The sequence below is a fragment of the Sinocyclocheilus anshuiensis genome, unplaced genomic scaffold (genome assembly GCF_001515605.1).
Source record: "Sinocyclocheilus anshuiensis isolate Anshui unplaced genomic scaffold, SAMN03320099.WGS_v1.1 scaffold869, whole genome shotgun sequence".
NCBI lineage: Eukaryota > Metazoa > Chordata > Actinopteri > Cypriniformes > Cyprinidae > Sinocyclocheilus > Sinocyclocheilus anshuiensis.
In genome coordinates this window covers 636,753-654,203 of record NW_015558630.1, presented here as the reverse complement: position 1 = coordinate 654,203, position 17,451 = coordinate 636,753, and the positions used below count along the sequence as shown (strand labels likewise).

The 17,451-nt window shown below is 38.0% G+C and overlaps 2 protein-coding genes across 4 annotated transcripts in view; both read right to left on the bottom strand.

Moving 5' to 3' along the window:
* The window catches only part of foxn3 (forkhead box N3), an 83,624-nt gene extending 81,726 nt beyond the window's left edge, over nt 1-1,898 (bottom strand). For both annotated transcript variants that reach the window (XM_016476820.1, XM_016476818.1), the window contains exon 1: nt 1,629-1,898. The gene's annotated coding sequence lies outside the window, so the exon portion shown is untranslated. The remainder of the gene's footprint in view (nt 1-1,628) is intronic.
* A 12,891-nt stretch (nt 1,899-14,789) lies between these two features.
* LOC107680765 (EF-hand calcium-binding domain-containing protein 11-like) overlaps nt 14,790-17,451 on the bottom strand; it is a 56,271-nt gene continuing 53,609 nt past the window's right edge. For both annotated transcript variants that reach the window (XM_016476810.1, XM_016476811.1), the window contains one exon: nt 14,790-15,606. In XM_016476810.1, the coding sequence (XP_016332296.1) occupies nt 15,468-15,606 (139 nt within the window). In that variant the 3' untranslated portion in view covers nt 14,790-15,467. The remainder of the gene's footprint in view (nt 15,607-17,451) is intronic.

The window sequence follows — 17,451 nt, the reverse complement described above, 5'->3', positions numbered from 1 at the left end:
AGATAGAGAGAGAGAGAGAGCAGACGCTTTCTGCAGGCTGCTGTGATGACATGCAGGCTTTTTTCCTTTTTTTTAGTAAGGGGGCTTATCTTTGTCTCTATGGTAACTGTGTCTCTGGGTGGTTATTAGAAACCCTGAACTTCCTGTGCATCTGCAGGATCAGCCAATCACACGCAGTCTTTTCATAGGTGGAGATTGCTCGTGCTATAGGCAGTGAAGAGCCGCCACATGAGGGGGCCATGGAAACAGAGGGTCAGGGAAAACTTACAGCACGGCGCGACATGCTAGTTTGCATAAAACAGCCCGATATGGTCTTCATTTCACTCTACGTATTTATAGAAACATCTAGTGACTAGACTGAAGTAGGTTATAAATCCTAGGGCTCATTTTTTCCAGCAAAACCTCCACGTCACAAGCTTTTTCCAAATAGGACATTGCCATCAAGGTATTTCAGTATTTTTTAGGACGAAAATGGAAACTCTTGTGGAAAACACAAGCTCAGCATCTCAGATTCCCAGAAAGAACTTTCTATAGCACTGTGGTAAAGAGACTTGCAGACAGACAACCACAGAAAGCTCAGAGCTCAGCAGAATGGCCGGAGTTACCAGAGTCCAGCTCTAATGACAATAAATCCACAGGATGTGTGGTGTACCAACACATTCATGCGGCTCGTTTTAACAGCAGCCTGTGGATGAGCAGAACTTAATGCTCATGAATGCAAATGAACAGACACTCTGTAGGATTACTGTTGCAAAGCAAACAGCTGACATGGAGCATGCATCTAGCACAGGACTTTCAGCTGTTGTGTCCAAGCGTGCAGAGAAAAGACAGCTGAACTGGAGAATTACAATGAGAAAGCTTCATTTTCCCAGCTCAGCAAGGGAATAAAACAGAAACTAGAAATGAACCAACAGTAAAAATGGAATATATGCCTATGTATCCCTGCAGACAGGAATGGGAACACTTTTTGTGTGTTTATAGGAAGATCACACCACACACACACACAAGCGCTCATTGCATAGTTTCCCAGTAGTCTCTCTGTCTCCTTGGTTTAAGCGGGTGGAATCGTTTGGAGCGATGTGGCTCACTTCTTCCCTGCGCTGACTTGTTTTCCACCCAGCGAGCACATTCAAACTTCACTCGGTGGCTGGTTTATTTAACACTGCATTTGTTGACAAGTCTCGGAGCAAAGTTCCTTGCGTGGAACCCTGGGTGCTGAACTCCAGAACATCAAATACAAACAATAACAACCAGAACAGCGTGCCCAACCCCCTGAGGGTGAGATGTTACTTCATCGGCACCAAGAAAAACATCAACCGGTCTACTAGGACAGCGAGGGAACGACCCCCGAGGAATGCTCAGCGAGGGACGGTCTAGACCTCTTCCAGCACTGTTTACAGCTGCAATGACTTCCATTCCTCAGTGACAGGAGCGTGCCATTTCCTGTCTCTGCTATCACAATATTTCATCCGGCGTAAGTAGCACATGTCCCACACGTAACTAGACTCACCAGCCAGGGGCCCCCAGTGGCGTCTATATGCTCTCGAACGCTCTTGCATGCCGGCTGACTCCTGACAAAACAGAAAGCCCTGATAGATTACAGCAAGAGTGATCAATCACACACAAACCTTTTAATCCAGATCGTCCCCTGATTGGCTGCCTCCGCATGAGCTCCAGATTTTTAAATCCGACTGGTTAAACCCTCCATTTCTCTCGGATTCAGTATTTTAGCAGTGACCACAGTGGGCTTTAACATTCACTTGGCTTTTTTCTCTCCCTCCCTCTTTCTCTCTCTCTCTCTCTCTTTGCACTCTGTTCTGAGACCCCTCGCTGAGCTCTGGAACTAAGGGAGCCTGATGAGGAGAGAAGAGACTCGCTGGGTCCTAGTGTCTCTGGTGTTAACTGAAAGAATGCCATTGTTTCATGTGTAACCCAGGGCTACACTCTACAGACGGCTGATAAGTCCTGCGCTGTGCCAGATCCACTGGGGTATTTGTAGATGGATAAAGATGGAGAGCTGTTCGATATCCATTACCTGGATAAACAATATAATAATTGTGAGATAATTTACAAACTGATCTGAATTAAAAAAAAAAAAATGAATAAAAAACATTTTACACTGCAAAAAATAAAAAACAGCAAAAAAAAAAAAAAAACGTGAAAAATATTGTAAGGTAAATGTATCTTGTAGCTTTTTTTCTTCTTTTTTTTTTGCAAAAGGACATAAGATATCAAATCTTGCTTTTAGAGAATTCTAGCAAAACTGAATGAGGTTTTCATAATAAAACCTAAAACAAAATAGTGTTCCATCCAAATTATTTTTTTTCTTACTCCAGTGTCAATTAGATTTCTCTAAAAATTAATTACAAATTAATCATTTTGTTTTGTTTTTGTTTTTAAAGTAAATGTTTCTTGTTGTAAGTAACATGAGATGTTTTACTGTAAATGATAATGATATGAGATTTTTTTTATCCACAGGTGATAGAAACTCTGATATAAGACTGACCTCCTTTTAGCATTTTCGCTGTTTGTAGTCTTGCTCAAGTTTGTTAGGCAGAATATTTACATGGCTGTTTTGCATGACACTTGTGTGCTACATTCCTAGTCTCCTGGAGAAATACGATAGCTAAAAGTGGCTATTCACTTACAACATTTCCTATAAAATTTGTCTTCATTGTAAGATTTCAAATTTTATCTGCAGGTTTGACATCAATGACGTGAAATGCGATTGTTTCTCACATATCATGTGACCAATTGCAATGCAGCAAGTTTAAATAGAGGCAACAAAAAATGTATGGTTTGAGAGCTATCGCATAGCTTTAGTACTTAAAAGAATGGTGCACAGGTTTTATATTTCATGGTGCTTTTTGGAGACTGACAATAAAAATCTACTGACATGTAAGGAAAAGAGCAGCTTGGATATTCTGCCTAACATCTGTTACAGAGATTAAAAATAATAATAATAATAATACAACATAAGGATGAGCAGATGAGCATATTTGTTTGCACTACTCCTTTAAAAGAGTTCATATTTGACTATGTACTTTTTTTCTCAAATTCAGATAAATGGCTCAAGTAAGACTAAAGTTTGTCATTGCAAAATTCCTCCATGACATCAGCAGCGTCGAAGCACACAAATCATTACCATTAAAAAATGTCTTACAAAAGCTCAAAAAACCCTACTTTTCATCTTCCTCTCTATCCTTAGAAAACAGATTTAAAACCACCACTAAAAGCCTCATTTTAGTTCTGTCCTTCAAGAACATACTAATATTTAAACCCCAAAATCCTTTGCTACCACTCTGAAGTGCTTGCTATTGAAAATGTGTCAGCAATGCTAAAACTATTATGTGCACAGACACTACAGCCAAGGCTATAAATATAAGCAACACATGGAGCGGCAGACTGCAAAACAGGGGGAAATTTGGGCTGCTTATATCTGTCAAGAGCTGCACGAATCAGGCCGCCGGCCATATGATCAGCCTGGGGGCTGAGTCCACCTCCTCAGCAGGGAGCTTTGTAACTCCGCTTCTCGTTTCTTTTTCAAAAAACAGATTGAGAGAGAGGGGGGAATTTTTGTAAAATACCCTGGATGCTTATGTGAAAAATTCCTCATGAGGATCATAAAGTGTCTCAATTGAAACTTGGCCCTTATCTAAACAACAGTTGACTAATGTGCTCACAATGTAAACTCAGTTGCTTACCGGAAATTTTGGGGGCCCCCCGTGAACCATGAGATGAGGCCAAGTGGATACATCATGTACTAGCATTTCTTCTTGGGGGTGAAACAGCATCTGATAGAGACAGACAGTCATGTTATTTTGGCCATTTTTTCTTCTCTCATATCCTTATTTATTTATTTATTTATATGTGGAAATATCGTTCTAGATTTTATTTCAGCAAGTAGAGTATGCAAATTCTAACCAGTTAGTAAACAAGTGTCACAAGTGATCATGCAATTCTAAAATAAAGCACGTTTCAAAAAATGTGTGTGCATTTGGTCCACTGTGCTCACAAATCAATATAACAATTAAAAGCATGATACGTTGTTTTTCACGATTGTGATTTCTTTGTAAACAACACGTCAAATTTGCACAGCATTAAAAAGGCAAGCAACACAATATATTACATGCTTTCATGCAACCTGTTCGCAGAGTAAAATTGCTCTATATCTGCAGTTTAACCCTAATATAATTGGCTCATAATGGCTTGAGGGTCCAATGTCTGACAGTGTGTATACGGCTGAATTGTGAGCACATCTTTACTATAACAAAAACTATGTGTAAAGGGGGAAAAAATGCCTGTGTCCTTGGCTGATGTGTAAAAAATATAGAGTTATTGGCTTTTATTTTATGTGAATGAAGCCAGACTTGTGAGCATGAGAGCTTTGCAAAACAGTACATTTTCAGATCAAGCAGTTAATCATCTTCAATAACGTTTCATTAACAGAAACCGACTGAGCTGCCAAATGCTCTGGCCTCTGAACGTCTGGCAAAAAGATCCAGCTTTTGCAGCAGCTGTAGGATGGAATTCTGTTTGTGTTCCCCAGTACTAATGTTCAAGTGACACTAAACATATACAAATAGTAGCGCAACTCAGTATAAAGCAAAATCTTTTATCAGTAGGTTACAAAACTGAAATGTAGCAAAAAGTGATTCACATCATTTTTTTATATATTAATATATAATCATGATTGCAAAAATGACTCTCATGATGCCACAATAAATTAAAAACCTTATCATGAGAGCAAATGTACATTAGCATTTCACTTTATTAAACAAATGTATACAGTATGATTGGATAAACAACGATATAACACACCTGTGATTGCACATCAATTGAATTCTATATTAATGTGCACTCACACTCATCTACAATCATTATGTTGCTTGGCAACCATAAACAGCCAGCAGTTGAGCTAATGAACTATATTACTTAGCAGGAGAATTGTTTATGATCATTAACAAATATAATTATTTATTGAACATAAATGTCTGCTAGCATATTGATGTTGCCATTTAATAAAAACAATAAGACACTTGAGGATGTTACAATGTTTTTCCATATCACACTTCCCATCACCCTATGTTAAAATCACTGAAAAATATTTGCAAGTGGCTTAATGCTTAAATGTAAAATGTAAGTGGGGAAAAAACTGATAATGTCAATGACACTGTTGATGTAAAAATGAATTAGCGTTAGGGGTGTGCGATATTGACAAAAAATAATATCTCGATATTTTCTTGGATTTTATCGACAACGGTAATTAGATGATATTTTGTTGAGTGTGTTATTGTGCTGGTACCTTAAGGACTACCGTGGACAGCTGACTCCTAAAGGTTTTTATATTCTTCATATTCTGTGTGGTGGTCAGTTCACTCTGATAGAAATTAATCTTTTCCAATAAGTTTAAAGTGATTTTTACCTTTTATTGGCATTTTTACCTTTATAAAGCCTTTTTTTCTAAAAGTGTGCATTATCTTTCGAGTCAAATTCTTACATTTAATCAGTGAATTAGAATATTAAGACATTTGGGTTGTTACCAAGCAAATTAAATCAGCATCAATAAAATTAATCTTTGCAATGCAGAGGAAGAAGCTGCATCTGAAGTGGCATTTAGATGTATTTACACACTACTGATTAGTGCAGAACATGAATGCATTTAACCTGCAATTACAAATGCATAAACAATGTTTTGATATATTAAACAAAACGTTGAATACTGATATTTGAAATTAATGAAATAATGAAAGATACTTTGAATGTGAAATTAAAACCGCCAGTAGGTGGGAATCATTTAAACGGTTGATTCATTCAGGAACGAAACACCGTCATGTTGCTCAGAGACGCAAAACAGTGCTATGGCTGTGTTTGGAATGATTTTTGTTGTCAAAATTGAGCAAAAACAGGCAATATGGTGCCTATAACATAAGTCTCTTAATTAACTTCTTGTTTTTTGAACTGTTGTAAAAATAGTACGTTTGTAATCATTTGTAGAAAAAATGGCACTCTTTGTGCGATACTGATTAACTATATGAGATTATATAAATATATACATTTTCTGTCCCCATATCTTGAATTTTGTGATCATTCTACATGTATTTTAATTGAATCATGCGGTGACAGAACGCACTCTGTAAGTGCGCACGCGCACTAGTCTAGACTTCACGTAATGTGTGCGTCCACTCTGTAGGGGTGTTTTGAATGGTTTTTGCAAAATACTCGATAATGTAAAATTGTACATCGTTAAAACAACAATTACGATATTATCGCAGACGATATATATCGCACACCCCTAATTAGCGTCCATTCCTTTTCTATATCACAATCTTTTTCTCTGTACTCATTAAAATGATTTACATACAGCAGTCATAAGAATAACACAATTAATGTTTCTCTCAGTTAATTACTCCACCTTCCTCTGTCACATCTTCAAACGCATTAAAAAAAGAAAAAGAAAAAAATAAACAAAGCCCAAATGAATGTCTTCATCATATAATATTTTGCCCGAGGCACTTAAGTGAATTAATGTAGCATAATTCCTGAGCAAAGTGCTTGCTTAGTGCAATCAAAGGATTAGAAATATGCATTTTTCAAATGATATTTTAGGCAACACTTACTGAGAATAAAATATGAATATGTCTCTGAACTAAACAGAACCCTGGTAAACAAGTCACATTATTGCCTACAACCAAGAAGTGATTTCTGTGTGGTTTCATATTCTATTGCTAAACCTGTTCAATGAATCAGGCTGAACCATTTGCATACTGTACGATTACAAGCAGAAAATTTAATTTGGTGGAAGAATGCTTGAAATGACCTCTGTGTTTGATATAAGCTCACTTATACGTTTGAAACATTAGATGAATCATTTTACACTGACATTATTTTCAGTGTTGCATATTTCCCACCATTCTAATTACCAATGCAAAAAATAAAACAAAAAAAATTCTCAGTACTCTCACACAATTACATAAATAAAAAATAATAATCTCATTCTCAGCGTAATATATTTGTATAGTACTTATAAATCACTGTATTTTTTGTTGTACTGCCTTAAATGTAATGCTTTTTTTTTCAGTCTTTATTAGCATAAATTAGTGTTTAGAATTTACTAATTAAAAAGAGTAAATTATTGTCTCATAACAATAACAAAGTCTACTGATAGTATGTTTAAATATCCATATGTTTACATAAGTTTAAATATCCATATGTATTATACAAATGACAATTTGGTGTAAAATGTTCAATACAGATGAGAATTTGGGGTAAAATGTCCAATATTTCATAATAAATTAATGACTAAACAACTAATCAATTAACAAACATTATTGATTTTGGGGTGAAATTTGACCTGGGCATATTTTCATGAGTTTCACCCAGTAATGCCTCCTACTGTGTTCAAAACTCAAATAAAAAAGAATCAACAGATCTTTAAAACACATCTCTCATCTCACTGTTCTGCCATTCCAAATAAATCAAAATCAGATACAGCTGTTTCTGCAAGGACTGAAAAAAAAAACAATCCTAGCTAAATGCTGCGTTCATCTTGCATTATTTATGCAGTATTATCGGAGTCAAACCTACCTTAGTGCAAATGACCTGTACACAAGAGATGCAAGAAATGGAACAGTGCTCTTGCATAAGTATGAATAAGATCCAGGCGCGTAATAGGATATAATGCAAACCATACTACTTAAACCACTCAACCGATTCCCACCGACAAAACTCAATAAACATTGTTTACACAGCAGAGGTGGATCTGTGCACATCTTTAACTACTCTGCTGCTTTCTCTCTGCTTGGTGGCAGAAAATAACTCAAGAGAGCGCGTATAAGAGTTGGCCCCTCATAATTTAAATAAGTGGTGAAATCAGTTAGCTTTGAATCCTCCCACTGCGGTTCAGGGATGGGTAACTAGTCTCACACTATGAGCTGAAATGTTCTTTCACGGGGATGCAGCATCAACTCATATCTATAATGTGACACAAGGGACAATAACCATTATTATAATATATTGAAATCTGGGAAGCTAATAGAGAATGAGGCGGCACTGCCTGGCTGCTGGGGAGAAACGAGGGTGATTGTTTTACACTCTCTGTGAGAGTGTGAGCAAAGAGCAGGGAGAACGGGTGATGGATCTAGCACAGCCACGCGCCTCCCGACCGAAAAATCAATCACAGTAATGGCTGGCGCTTCCGCAACGATTCTCCGCAGAATGAAACGCAGCTTTAATGTGATATGCAAACAATAAAAACGGAGTGCAATTCTTTTTCAATAAAAGAAGGCACTTTTCACACAACAAACACAGCATGAACAGGAAACTAATGTCGCCATCCCTCCATCCATCCGTCTGTCTCGCTCTTTCTCAGGGAAAAGCACTTGTAGATGGAACCATCTCTGACAAATGTACTGCTGGAACACAGAACCGGTCATGTTAACTGCTGTCTCTAGAATAGCATGCTTTAATAGTGCAGCACTGCCTTGTTACGATGACAACGCTAAGGACATAAAAACAAGTTCCTGTGAGTCCAAACCTTTGTATATGACACATGATGGCTCTTTAAGCGTCTAGGGGCTTTCACCACCAGGCACATCCTGATGCAACCATGCGGGCCAAAGTAATCCATCCATTGTTTTTTTTCCATTCCTCATGCAGGGGACACACACAGTGCAGATGGCATAATTTGTTGAGATCCTCACCCGGCTAATGGCCTAAAGCCCAAGTGGGTCATTTGCGCAGAGAAATATCGGGCCTTTTGTCCACTCAATCCTCACACACAACCTACACTTACCTATTGTACTACAGCGCCAACAGCCTGCCACAGGCATTTGGATCAAGGACATGGTGGGTTTGAATTAATGCAGTACATAAAAATTTGTGGAGCATAGCTGAGATTTAATAGCTGGTAACAACTGAGTGGAATCTAGACTATTCATTTGTTTTATTGACAGTGTGGCTATCAGCAGTTATGTGCGAGGCACACATTTGAAACAAAAGAAAACGATTACAAATATGCCTGCAGCAAAACTATATTTTCTTCCTTCCTCTGGGGAGTTCTTATCATTTGCTGCAAGATATGTATTTTCTGTAACCCGTCACATCATATTAGTCAGCATGGCATTAACAGGACTCTACCTTCTCTAGTATCCCGCTCCTTCAAATTTATGATTCATTCATGCCTGAGGCAAAGGCAAAGGAACTAGTTTCTTTAAAAGTGGGCCAGAAGCGTGGGGCCAGTGTGAAGCCGCTCTCCAAATGGAGCCCTCTCTGAAAACACAGAAAGAGAGAAGGGGATTACAGACACAATACTCTGCCATGTTCTCCGTAGCCAAAACTCCCAAGGGTCTGCTTGAGTCCTCACAAAAGCATTGATCTCTCTTTATTGATCGACTTTATGTACCACTTTTCCTCCTCCTGCTCCCCTCCATCTTTTTGTTTTCTCAGTGTCAACCTGCATGCTCGTCCGCGCCAAGTAAGAACTCCAGATCTGTTTGCAAAGGCCTTGGAGTGCCGTTCATTTTCTTCTTGTGCTTGAAACCTTTTGAGGTAAGAACTCAGTTCCAGGTAATTGCTTCTTAGATCAGTGAACACGAGTGCTTATTCCTCGGGTTTGAAATATTGAGAGGCTAATTTGATGCTGGTTGATGAGTTGAATGAAACATTGTGATGTGCAGCTTAACGCATAAAGTTACATTAGTGAAATTACATCAGGAGTACTGCTGATCAGAATGTGTAGGATCAATGGTGACAGTCTGATTGCCCTATGAACATTCCCAGTCATTTATTACAGGGGTTTCTTCCTGGTATATGAGATTAATTACCCCTCTCAAATTAATGAACTCTACTACTTCATTCTTATGAATGCATGAACAGTTTCTTTAGAGTTTAGATCATGAATGTGTGATTTCCATTACTGAAAAACTTTTCATAAAAAGTAACAATTGATTAAAAAGACATAAAAATTTGACTAAGGAGGTCTTTAAATATACTAAAAATAATATTATATAAAATTATATATTATATTTAAAATTATATATTTTATTATTATAAAAATGAATAAATTATAAACTAAAAAAAATCTCTATAATTTATCAAATATACACACATTACAAAGCTAATTTTGAATGGCAATTAATGGAAAAAGACGCATTTTGCATTTTGGGGTGCGGGGTATGCTGAAGGTAAATGGATAACAGACAAAAAGCCTCAAAACTCCAATTTTGAATTCAACAATGAAGTATGCATGTTGACTTGGCTGTTGTTATTGCTTTATGCAGCTGTGCCATAAATAAACATGACCTTCCTCCAACGGACTGACTGTCTACTCTTCCTAAATAGTTTGTGTATTTGTCTGTGTCCCCATTTTATCAATGTCAATAATAAGCCAGGAGCTGGTTAATCTTACAGCTTGGCTTGAACGCTGATGTTGGTCATTAGTAGGCCCATGTACCATGAATCACAAACTAGTGGACAGACCGCACAGGGACAAGCAGAGTGAACTGATGAGAGATGCATCTGGTCTGTTTGTCCCATTCAGACAGGCCTGTTGAGCATTAACATATGCAATCTGTTGAGGGAAACAGACAATATGTTGAAGAACTAACATGCAGTGTGGCTTATCATTATTAGAGCATATCGGTGTTGTATTCTAATGATTTATTTGGCCAAAAACAGCTTTCTTTTGCTATAGTGACAAAGGGAGAACTTCCAAGAAAAATCATGTGGACTTGAACACAAATAAAACGTTAATTTTATTAGCCAGTAAATTATTGTCATTCACCATAAAGTTAACATCCATCATATGGGAACCATGGGTTGCAATTCTGGATTAAACTGGTAAATCTGGATGATCTGACTAGAAATGTGGATCCGTTTCTACTAAAAGTGTACACAGAGTATCAGGGAACCCGAAAAATCCACACAATAGTATCACAGTGTGTTTCAAAATCTGCTTTTGTCAGCCATTTGTCCATGCTGCTGAGAAAATGCATAAATCAATAAAAGAGCAAATGCATCAAATGCATGATGCGAATGCATCATATCCTGATAAATTTACAGATGAGCTTTAATTCATTAGCGCAAAAACAGAAGAGGCTTGTTAAAACATAATGATTTAATGTTTGTGCAATAATGAATCAAAGGCAGTGAAACAGAACAGCACCTTAATACATAATACGGTGATAAGAGGCTCTTCAGTGGCTGCCAGTTTGATATTTACACAAGCTAATTGAGCCAAACCCTCTGTGATACAGTAATATGGGCTTCAGCTCTGTTTGCACATATAATTAGAGTTCAGAGACTCTACGCCCAGCCACCCAAGGCATGAAGTAAAATGAATCTTGTGGGGTGCTTGAAGGCCACATTTGTTGCATTCAACACCATATGCAGTCTTTACGCTGACTTAAATGTATAATTTCAGAGCCTCCGTGATATCAAGGTCTTACTACGACATAAAAAGACATAATATTCTCAATTAATATATTACAATATTACATTAAGTGCCTTCATTAAAGTGACTTCAGAGAGTAATTGCATCATTAATGTGACTTCAAAGACTAATCAGCGGTAAATTTCTAATTTACTAATGATGCATGTGCTGTTTCTCTGTGTACATAAAGCAGATCCATTCATTTCTACACCGTGCACTTGATATATTGTGAATTTTATCTTGGTAATCTTACCATCCTGTTGCCAAACTACTGTCAACATCAACACAGCAACATCAGTTCACCCAATGGTGTGAATTTAGAGCAGGACTATCTGTTTGTCCAATGGCAGAAGGAGTGAGTGTTCAAGAAATCTGTTCGAAAACATATTTGTCATTTTATTGCAATTCCATTTGGAAACACCAGCGGCAAAGCAAGTAAAACATTTATCTGGATATAAAGGTTTCGAAGATCTGTTGGATTTCCTGAACCTATAAAAAGTATTTTGGAGTGGCACATAAAATAAAGGAAAAGAAATCAATTGAAACAACCCTTCAAACCGAAGATGTAAATTGGTCTCATTCCATCCATGTAGCGGTTTCATACCTCATTAAGCTAATACACAAATAAACGAAGAACACGTCTTTAATTTTTGAACGTGATGAGTGATTTAGGGTACCGTGAGGAGACGCCACGTTGGCTTCGTCAGTTCATCTGAGTTCTGAGTAAATCACCTGTCATTTTTCATCCATTCTCTCCATTACGTCTGGGCTTATGTGTGGCTAAACACAGCTTAAGGGAAAGAAAAGTATCTATAAATCATGTTTAATAGGCCCCCCCATAAGGAAATCAATATGCTCATAGCGCCTTGGAATGTGCCTTCACTGTCTGCATTTATCAGTGACTGTAAGCCTTTACAAAAACTAGCTTGGAGCAAACATTTGTATACGTTTAACCCCACTACAGATGGTAGCCAACCAAAGGAAAAATGTAGAATGTATAATTAGGTTGCTTTCTCTTTTAATCTTAATCTTGATCATTCAGATTACATAAAAGTATCACAGGCATTATCTCAGATTAGAAAGCAAGGTTTCAAATATGTCCTAACCTCTCACTTGGCCACCAAGCCTTCCTCGAGTAGCATATATGGTGTAAAATCTCTTTTTCCTTGTTCATTTTTGCCTTTTATTGATACGAAATTGTACTGTAGAGGTGACATGCAACGATGAAGAAAGTGGGAAATATGAGAAAATCTGACAAGATTGATACTAACTGTGTCATTCACTTGAACACCTCAGGTTCAAAGCACCTGCTAGGTCAACTGTTAGGCCACGGCTCCAGTGTTTTCATTATAATGTGCATATTTGGGCATTGAACCTCAAAAATACCAGTTACATTGAATTTCTAGACCATCTGCGCAGTTTCCTATTCAAACACACTGCCCATAAATTTTCTCTCCAGACTTTGCTTTAGAGAGCGTCATGTTAACAATGACTTGACTTTCAGTAGCAGCGGTGACAACAGCATGAACAAGCAGCCCGTGACAGGTCTGCTCAGAGCGAACTACACAAGAACCCCGCAAAGACGGCACTGATGGACTGAAACAGAGCTTCTCGTCCTCCACAGATAGAGCGCTCTGTGGAGAAGCTCTCTTTTTGCTAGCAGGTTGAGCAGGGAGCAAGGTCCCTCATTTGTATCTGCCAGCCCTGATTAATGATATTTCATCCTTACCCCCCCCTTAGTAAAGTAATTGTGCACCTCAGTCACTCTCCTAGAGAAAAACAGTACAGTACAGTATCCAACTAGAACAGCTAATCAATATAAAAATCAGAGAATTTGGGGCATTTTAACTACAGTAATCTATGTAGACCAAAGGTGTCGCAATATACTGGTATTGATGACAACAGTGATTTTTTTTTTTTATTCAAAGTTTTTTTTTTTTTAAATGTTATTTTAATAACATTAAATTATTTGTGTACGATTTTGTACAGTTATTGTTTCAAACTATGTCTCCACCTCCCTACACTTGTATAAATTCGGTTGATAGCATTATTATGGGTCTCTTTGTGTCAACTTTATATAGATATCACAATAATATTGCTAGTGAATTCTTTTGGCCACAATAACTGTAGTGAACTGATTTTGTGACAGCCTTAATGTCGACATTAAATTATGCACATCTTTAGCCATTATGTTTTGAAACTCTGCATTGGTTATTGGCTGATATTAGAGATTTTATTTAATCAGAATTTATATATATATATATATATATATATATATATGTGTGTGTGTGTGTGTGGTGTGTATATATATATATATATATATATATATTTAATACTGTGCATGCTTATTTCCCATATTTTGACAAATTTGAATTACCTTTGCTGTCATCAAACGCTCAATTAAAGTTAATCTTTAAAAATACTAAGAATTTAATAAAATAAAAATGCATCTTTAGCAAATGTCAAAATTAATATTTTCCATACTGTACATTATAATGTTGTGATGCCTGCATTTGTAGCATTTACAATGGTTGATGTTATTTTTTTTATGTTTTTATTTGTAATTTATTTATTTGTTAATGGCCATAACATGAAAATAATTAACGGCTTATTGTACAGCACTGATATCTTCACAGTGTGGGTTAACCAGACTGCAAATGCTAACGTAAATCACAAAGTAAAAAATGCAGCCCACTGTAACTTGATTACACATAGTTGTTGCTCACATTAAATTGACTGTGTCTATTATTATTTTCAAATGCATTTGGTCTTGTCCACAACTGTCAATTGTTTAATTATTTTTCTCGCTATCAGCTCATAGCAGCTCGATGGCATGAAAACGAATGAGAAAAATAGAAAGCTATCCTCATCGGCAGAAAAAGAGCTACTGAGAACACAAAGAAACATGGTCTATTCCCTCAAATGGCTGGCATAAACAACAGGCACACAATGTGTTAATCTACGGCTCTTTGCACTGTTGGCAAGGCTTGGATTGGATTGAAGCTACGTCGCAAGACAGCTCTACCTTCTTTCCTCGCACGGGTTTAGCTCACGGTGTCGCACGCTCTCTCCCACAGCACAATACGGCAACTAAACTGGGGGATTCGTTTAATCGAGTTACAAAGAGGAAGGTGAAGATTAAACTAAAACCTCTCTGTTTATATTTGAACAGCGGACCATTGCCGAAAATGAACCTTTGAGTGGATTAAGCACGTATCTGTTTAAAACTCTCCAAGGCCATTTCCTTACTTGATGCCTCCTGAGCCGCCTGATGGATTGTGGATAGAGTGAGCATCATGTCATACAGATGAAGACTCAGGACTGATTACAACAACAAATTCATCTTTATTTAGATGGGAGTGCAGCAAATCTCTCGAAACACAAACAAGTATTTACAGTTCCATAATCGCATGTAACAAGACGAGTTGTATAAAATCCTCCCTGAACGAGCACGCTTGGGCTTTTTAATATACTGTATGTCGCTAGCAGGGAGTTCTGCAAAAACAGAATCTGAATGTGCTAGTTAATATTCAATTTTAAGCCAACCTGCCTATTTTGCAGATGGAAATTGAACGAGGAAGGAGAATTTTAAAGATCCGACCCCTTACTTGCCATAAAATGGGGTGACAGAACTCACAGAATTCATTTTAAGAGACACAGAGTACAGAATATCAGAAAGCTGGGATGGGAATATTGTTCCCGCATCTAGTGAAGTAGACCCTGAGAGGCTGGGTTAAATTTAATGTAGTTTGTAAGGCAACTGCACAATAAAAATGTGTGCTTCTCTATTACGTGGTGCAGCCTCAGTCCAAATGGATCGATACAACATCAAAACTCATCATCAAACCCAAGTATCAAGCATTTGAGGTTACTCTGGCTTTCAACAGACAAGGCCAAACGGTTTTCTCTAAATTGCTAACAATTATCTATTGAAGAGTCAATGTGAACACCTGACTGTCAAAGCTTTCAATTAAAAGCCAAAAAGAAAGGGGGGAAAACTCGCAAGGATGTGAATACGTATTGTTTTATGGGAGATCTAGTTTGATGTATTGTTTTCAGAAGCAGTTTCCAGACTCTTATTTTGTGTGGAGCTGCAGATGTTCGCCAAACCATAGCTGATGACATTTTCAAAGTCCTTGAAGCTGATATGACCATCAGAATCCCGATCTGCATGCCTGTACAATTGAATAAATGAACAACAAATAAATGTGTTAATGTTTGTGTATAAACAAATAAGTATAGCAGGGTAAGATGGAGGAAGATGCCCCTTTTAAGAACAGTATCCATTTATTGTATCCAAACGATCATATTTAGAGATGTATTTATAGCATGTACAAAATGATGATAACAATAAGACAAGAAGATAACCTCACAAACTCTTTAGAAAGAATAAATCAAATGTTGATGTTCAGAAGATTAAAGACCGAGTGAAAGAATATTAAGAGCGAAAACATTCAAAAACAACAACAAAATGTGTTAATATTTAGTGACATCTGTGGTCAAGTGGTGGGAGATCTTACCCCGGAGGAAATCCTACACCATCTCACCCTACAACTTTTTAAGTCAAATCATTATAAGACATTCAATGGCATCCTGCAGATACAGAAAACATGTAAGATCTGTACATTTTAAAAGCATTCAGACTTAAGCTGAATTTCAGAATGGCATCCAGAAAAGAAAAGAAGTGAGGGAAAAGTGCTCTGTAATATTAAGCCAGAAGTCAGAAAACACTATTGAGTATCTGTCAGTGTTTGATATAAACTTCAACTGAGTAGCAGGAGAGCAAGTAATATGCAATGCTTCAGCTCTCTCACTCAAATTCAACATCCTTTCTTTGATCTATATCCCAGGCACTTCATCACTAACATGGCCTGCAATAGTATTCCTTTAGAAATGCTCTAATGCTGTTGATGCAATCTGATAATCCATAAATGTAATGACAAATGAGTTGCATGGAGGTTTTCTGGTTTAGCAGGTGTAGTCAAGTATCTTTGTGGGCCGACGCAGTTGAATACCTGTAGAGGTGGTAGGTGTATTTTAGCTCTCAGGTGTTAAAGTGACCGATGTTCACTCTAACCTTGCAAGTAAGTGCTGTCTGATTGACTTGAGCGAGTCAGCGCCAGACTTATTTCACTTCCTGGTGGTAGTCATTCCCTGGACAGGTGGCGGATGTGTGGAAAGCTGCTCATTTTCAGCTGACTGAGTCTTTTATCAGTCCTGAGGGGGAAGTCATGTGGCAGGAAGAGAAGCCTTGACTCTAAGGTCTTATACCAAAGCCATGAATTTCAGGAAGTTCCAGTTTAGAAATGAAATGAGCTTTTCAAGCTGGAATGATCACCAAAAAAGTGTCTCGATACAAAAAGTAAAAGCAAAGACAATGAAGCAGGGGAAAAAATACACCATTTCATCATGTATCATGGTTCCTCTTCAGGAACTCGAGCTGCGTCGGAGGACGCTTCGGGAACGCCCTTCAGCGTGACCGGCTCTGAACCTCGTGTGTAATCAGACCAATAGATGGGCGAGACGTCACGGGCGGGTGACGTAATGACCAGGAAGCTATAAAAGCACGTGCGGTGAGACCAGTGTCAGCTTTTTGTCATTCAGCAAGTCACGAATCTAAAAACAAGACAAAACCAGTCACCTAAGGCAAGGGCAGGCAGCGTTCAGGCTGTGTGTTCCTCCCTGCCCGCGTTACTTTACGGGTGGGGATACACATAGTTTGTTTGCTGTCTGCTTGGGAGCAAGCACGCAGAGTCAGCTCTCGGAAAAAAAGGAGCTGACGGCCCGTTTTGGTAGCGTTTGTTACTGCCTTGCTTCGCTCTCAGTGGGCTCTCTTTGAGGAGAGAGCCTTCACTAGCGTTTCTCGCAGTGCCGACCCCGCTTTCGCTGAGGTGGAGCGGCGGCTGTGCTCGTGGGTTTCGCATATGGATCCAGTGGAGGGGATGTAGACGGGCGCGTCCCTATCTACTTCCTTAACCACTAGATCCAGCGCCCGCTCTCGGGGTTCGGAAGCCCGCGCT